Source organism: Cnephaeus nilssonii, assembly GCF_951640355.1.
Source record: "Cnephaeus nilssonii genome assembly, chromosome: 6".
Lineage (NCBI taxonomy): Eukaryota > Metazoa > Chordata > Mammalia > Chiroptera > Vespertilionidae > Cnephaeus > Cnephaeus nilssonii.
Genome location: NC_137077.1, coordinates 21,599,450 through 21,605,708, shown reverse-complemented (window position 1 = coordinate 21,605,708; position 6,259 = coordinate 21,599,450). Strand labels below are relative to the sequence as shown.

At 36.3% G+C, this 6,259-nt stretch overlaps 1 protein-coding gene across 5 annotated transcripts in view; it reads right to left on the bottom strand.

The window, feature by feature from the left end:
- Nucleotides 1-1,484: 1,484 nt before the first annotated feature.
- Nucleotides 1,485-6,259, bottom strand: part of RIMKLB (ribosomal modification protein rimK like family member B) — a 30,094-nt gene continuing 25,319 nt past the window's right edge. For all 5 annotated transcript variants that reach the window (XM_079774139.1, XM_079774140.1, XM_079774137.1 and 2 more), the window contains one exon: nucleotides 1,485-4,916. In XM_079774139.1, the coding sequence (XP_079630265.1) occupies nucleotides 4,453-4,916 (464 nt within the window). In that variant the 3' untranslated portion in view covers nucleotides 1,485-4,452. The remainder of the gene's footprint in view (nucleotides 4,917-6,259) is intronic.

Here is a 6,259-nt window from a genome sequence, read left to right as displayed (position 1 = left end):
TCGGAACACCAACCCCTGAAAAAGCTTAAGCCAGAGTAGCACAATGGAAGAAACAAACAAACCCAAAGCAAAAAACAAAGCCAAAAAGTCACACTCGGAAGTAATTATAGACATAAATGCAAGGAATGGAGTTATCTGTATGGTTTAAGCACATCCCCAATGAAAGTCCTGAGTTCATCCCAACCAATTCAAATTTTATCCCCAAATGTTCTTCTTTAATCAAATTATTTGCTAGATAGAGTTATGCATTATTTTTTTAAATGAGAGCTATTACAAACCCATGGTTACCTTGAAAGCACATAAAGAAATTTTTTAAAAGGAAAGTAGTTAGCCTTGTGATGGAAAAGAAAGGATAAAGAGTCAAATTACCTGCAAGCAGGCTGGGGCTGTGCCTGAATCCAAACCGCTGCATTTACCATTCATTATACAGCTGCATTATTGGGGGAAGGGGAGTTTAGAAGGGCACTGACCCCGAAAGTTCTCAATACTTCTCACTCATCATCAGGAAGGGGGAAGAAGGAAAGTTTTTTCTCTGGGTATTTTTTTGTTTGTTTGTTTTTGGTTTTTTTTTGGCTCCTGAAAAGGCTGGCAAAGAACAGTAACAGTAAAAGCAGTTAGAATATTTCTTTAAAAACAATTTAAAAAAATGCAAAACATTAAGGAATTTCAAACACCAAATTTTCGTTAATATAGAAAGCATTTTCACTAGAGTTAGGCAGCCACCCCAAAACATCATGGTAAAGGGCATTGATATAAAGGAAATAAAATACCACACAAAAATTCAAAACAAAACTAAAAACTTCAAATTAAACCTGGAGGACTAGAAGATTCCAACAGCAGATTTCTGTCCACTACTGAAACATTCCAAAATCCAAGCTTCAAAGGCGCCTAAATGTATCTTAAATGAAACTTTGTTGTTGTTTTTTTTAATAAAAAGAAAGAAAGCAATAAACCTGGTTATAAATCCTGTGATATATTACATTTAAAAATATCCTAGTACAACAAAAACAAATTTTAAATGAAATTAAACAAACAAACAAACAAATAAAAACAGTAGCAGCAGAGGTTACCTGTCTGAGCACCTACATTTTCTTAGGAGGGGATCGTGTCTCACCAGCCATATAGCCCATTAACCTTCTCAAAAAGAGTGAGCCAGGAGAAAATAAGATAAGATTTGATTTCACAATGTCTCTAGGCTCCCAAACCCCAAACTGGGGGCTCACTGAATGAAGAGAATTTGTTTTTCCATTTTCTTCTTGAGAAAAAGAAGAGATGATTTTGAAAGTCAATTACTTCGTTCAATGCCTTCAATCATTTCTCAAAGTCTGATAAAGCGCTTGATGAAAGCAAGTCTCTTGATGGATTTTTATGATGTCCCAGGATATTTTCTTATTGATAGCACGTACAGAAAGGTTTTAAAGTTCAGTGGAGTAAAAGCCAGCAGAAATGACCGATTAATTTTAGGCACAAAAAAAACTATTAAAATTTTTAAATGGAATAGTTCATATTTATATATGTGTATGTATGTATATATAGTCCAGTTGTCATCATGAGTAACATAAAAACAATATAAGAAAGAATTACTTTTAAAATACAATTCAGAATTACAATTTTAATAATATACAATAATTTTACAGTAATTCAAATTTTGGCATGATGATTATACATATTTAATAAATACATTTTTACCTCTCATAATAGCAATAAAGATTAATAAACAAAAGTTATTAAACAATATGAAAATATATTTAACTTTCACTTAAATATATGGGCTGTTTTCATTTGGGTTTTTCCAGAATAATTTGTTCATATTCTTCACCTTAATTTTTGAAGAAATTCAAGAAAATATTCATGTTTTTAAAGTCTAAGATGACCATTTCTTCCCTTTTCATTCTAACATGAGAGTATGTGATCTAGAAATAGGTTGGTAAAGCTATGTTTTAATATAATGTGAATGCACGAAAGATGAATACTGAATAAAACCAAAGGTGAAATAATCTGATATTTCTTATAATTGGTTAATTTGGTAAAAATTTTTAAAAAGATACCTACATTTTTCCTGGTGCCTTATTCCACCCGACACAAACCTTTGAGTTCTTCATCAAATAGAGAGGGTATTTGTGATTTAAAATTAATTAATCTATATACGTGATATGTAACTATTTAAAACATATGTAACATAATTTAGGTGGCAACCAGATGGTGTCTACACAAACATATGAATGATGATTTGATTAAGCAGTTCTTTCTCCCTCATTTATTTCTTTATCCCAAATATGATACATCCTCCAAAGTATGGTCATTCAGTGAAAGAAGTATCAAGTATTTCTTTCTGTTAGTGAGTCAGGGGTACTTATATATGTTAGTCCCAAAATAACCCTGTGCAAGTCAAATTCTTCTAGATGAGGTTAGAATATTAGAAACTCCTCTTATGTATATATTTTTCAGGTGAAATGAAACACTGCACAGAGTAGAAGTACTATTCTATTTGTCAACAATCAACCTTTCACTCAATTTCAATATTATTTAATTCTATGGAAAAAATTTTTTATTACATTCCTTTTTAAAATTGGGGAAAACTGTACAAGTAAGCATGATCATTCTGTTAGATCATTAGAGCTGGTTAATACTGGTCTTTTATTATTGCCTCGAAGTCTCTCTAGTAGTGTCCAAGAAATTAAGTTTAAGGTCCATCTGAAGGAAAAAAAGCACTGGAGAGGCAAGAAAGGACTTGGGTAAAAGCTTCAGAGGATTGTAAGGAGATGGAACTTGCTGCTTAAAAAAAAATTACGTTGAGCTCTGGAGCACCTCCATTTCTTAATACTCCTTCATAACCATCACTGGCATAGTTTTACCCAGGTTGTAAAGGCTCATATTATATGCAGTTTGGGGGCTTTTATAAATCCAGAAAGTAAAGGAATATAAATGGTGGAGAGTACTGAAGGTTTCAGAGTAGGGCTACAAGAGACTCAATACTGCTAAGTCCCCAAACAAAAACGCCCAGTCTACCCCACCCCAAAACCTATGTGTAAATAGGAGAAAACACACAGAAGCATTGAAGAAAAAAGCGTGTAGCCTTGAATAAATCATACATTGAACAGTCCAGAAACAAAGAAAAAAATAAACAAACAACAACATATACACCAAAAGGCCTAAGAAGCATCTATTTTCCTTATATTTTTAGGTGAGTACCTCTACCCCAGTGGAGTACAGTTATGAAAACAACTAATCTGCTTTTTAAAGTTAAAAAAAAAAGTGTTTCCCATCATGCTCCATTTTCTAGAATCTATCCTTTTTGACTGGTTGGTGTAAACAAAAAGCAAAACATATACACATGCATGCATGCACACACACACATATACTCCCTCTTAAAGTGTGAAAAATGCAATATAATGCTGAAAAATTAGAAATCACTTCAGCTTATGCTTAAGAACTAACAGGCCCTTGATTTGCCACCCAAAATATTTTTCCTTGTCCTTATTCTTTAAATGCCCAACCACCAAAAGAAAAAAGGGGAACAAAAATAAAAGGCTTTAAATGCGCATGTTTGAAGTCAGTGTCTTGTTAACAAAAAAGGTAGCATTTTCTTCACTTTGGCCATTGTTAAAGATGCAGGCATAGATCAGGGAATGTTAGACTAGGATGTTTTAAAAAATGCAACATTAACAGAGCATATATCTTTCAAAAAAGACCAAAACACTAACAAATACAAGTCAATGCACATATTTTAAACTAGTGTAATTTTATCTACATTGGAGTAAATGATATTTTGTGTACCAGACATTGCAATACTGTTCATTTCCCCTTTATCATGCAAACATGCCAATTTTGTCATTTAAAAAACCTTTATTGGGTCATATTCACATTGCCCTCCCTCTCAAATTAAGGGAAAAACTAAAAACAGAAATAATAAATCCCAATAAGAGCCCCCTCAAGACATCATAAACTATGAATATAAAGCTGCTAGTTAATATGGTAAAGGCAGAATTTTCAGATTTGTATAAAAAAAATTCCTGTAATTTAGATAGATGTTTTCCTAAACCCATTATAAATCTTTGCCACACAATGTAAAGTTATGCTACTCTGAAATTTATACCAACTGTACAAAAACAAAAGCAAGGAACCATGAAAAAATTTTGTATGTTCTTTATGGCCTGAGAACACGCACATTTTTGAGTAGTTAAAAGGGTAACTATGAGAACCTGACATTTTTCTGTATCTCACCTCTTCTGCCTAGCCTATCTGTATCATTTGTAAATGCAAGACAGTAACATCTTACTAGCAGAGGTCTTGTCTATCTCCCTCTTTCTTCTCTTCTAACTAATCCTACTCAATTTTCTCTCATCCTCCTGAGCATATTCCATGAACAGCATTGCAAGTTGGTTAAAAAAATAAGAAGAAAAAAAAAGAAAGTTTTACAGGGTTTTGTTGGTTAATTATTTACCAGTGGAGTCACTCCACCAGGAGTTCAATTTCATTGGCTAGCAGCTGGTTCATGTTGAATAGGCCCCCTGGGAGCTTGGTGAGCAGTTCTCGCTCGGTGCTTTCAGGGTCGCTGTCGACAGAGCTGGAACTTGCGCTCATGCTGTCGACAGCAGCGCTGGCTGGGGGACCCAGCTCCGGCTCACTAGTCTCACTGGCCGTGGACACCACGGAGAGCAGGGACATACGCCGGGTGAGCCGGCCAGAGGGCAGAAGGGAGGCGGCATAGTCCGCTATGATACCAGCTACATCTAGATTACAAGCCTTATCAAAGGCGATGAAACCTACATTTGCATTGGCCTCGCAGACACAGAAGGAGCCGTCATCTTTCATCAACAGGTCAATGCCACACACATCCATCCCCAGGATATTAGACACCTGGATAGCTAGCTGCTTCCCTTGTTCGCTCAATGAGCACATCATCCCCACACCACCTGGCAAAAGAGAAAAAAAAAATAAGAAGTTACCAAAATGATAAATTTCTGGAGTAAAATAAAGCTGGCCTCTAAGGCTAGCCCTTTCTTGTAAATCAGTAGTTAAAACAAAGGTGCTCTTCTCGTGTAAAATTGGGACTTTGAAATCTAAGTTTCCTTCATTTAGGGAATCCCTTTCTAACCCAGTCTCTCAGAGAATTCCTAATTTCATACTTTTTCAATATGCTATTTATTCTGAAGAAGACATTCAACTTTCACGGAAGCCTACCTTACTAGCAATAATATAGACCAAGCAGAACTCTTACATAAATACAATTATGACAAAAATAGCAGAGATGCATAATATGGATGGAGGATAGGATAAAATCTTACAACAAAGGGAACCTAAACATGGCACTCTTCTTCTATAGTCTCCATTCCTCAGCCAAAAGGATTCCGGGGCTTAAGGGAGCTGACTGAATACAGGTGAAGTCTTAAGGTTTGCTGGCATCTGAGAGAAAGGAATTAGAGTTAGACTCTCTCATTTGGAGACTAGCTTCAGGAAGCTCTGAGATAAGGACTAGGCAGCAAAGAATTTTGAGAAGAGCTTGGCTCAAATAGCGCTGTGTATCCACAGGAGGAAAACTGAGATCAACATTACATGAATATGCCTAATGTCTTTGATCCCAAAAAGGTCAAAAAGTAACTGCATAGGTGAGCTGAGACCTGTCACTGAAGCTGAAAGAGTAGGGAGGGGAGTCCAGGAAATAGAAAGGCTTCTTTAAAGTACCTCAGTAGGAGCCTGGCACATTACCCCATGAATTAAATGACTGCTTCTCCAAACAACCACAGCAGAGCCATGATGAGACAACAATCAAAAAAATAACAAGCTATTATCCTGGCCAGTGTGGCTCGGTTGGATGAGCGTTGCCCCATGCACGGGAGGGGTCGCAGGTTCAATTCCTGGTTGGGGTGTGTGTAGGAGGCAACCAATCGATTTGTTTCTCTCTGTGTCTCTCCCCCTCCCTTCCTCTCTCTCTAAAAATCAATGGAGCCGAAACCGGTTTGGCTCAGTGGATAGAGCGTCGGCCTGCGGACTGAAGGGTCCCAGGTTTGATTCTGGTCAAGGGCATGTACCTTGGTTGCGGGCACATCCCCAGTGGGGGGTGTGCAAGAGGCAGCTGATCGATGTTTCTCTCTCATCGATGTTTCTGGCTTTCTGTCCCTCTCCCTTCCTCTCTGTAAAAAACCAATAAAATATATTTTTTTAAAAAAATCAATGGAAAAATATCCTTGGGTGAGGATTAACAATAAATAAATAAATCCTGAAAAAATCTGAGCTAAAAAGAAAAGACAAGACTTAG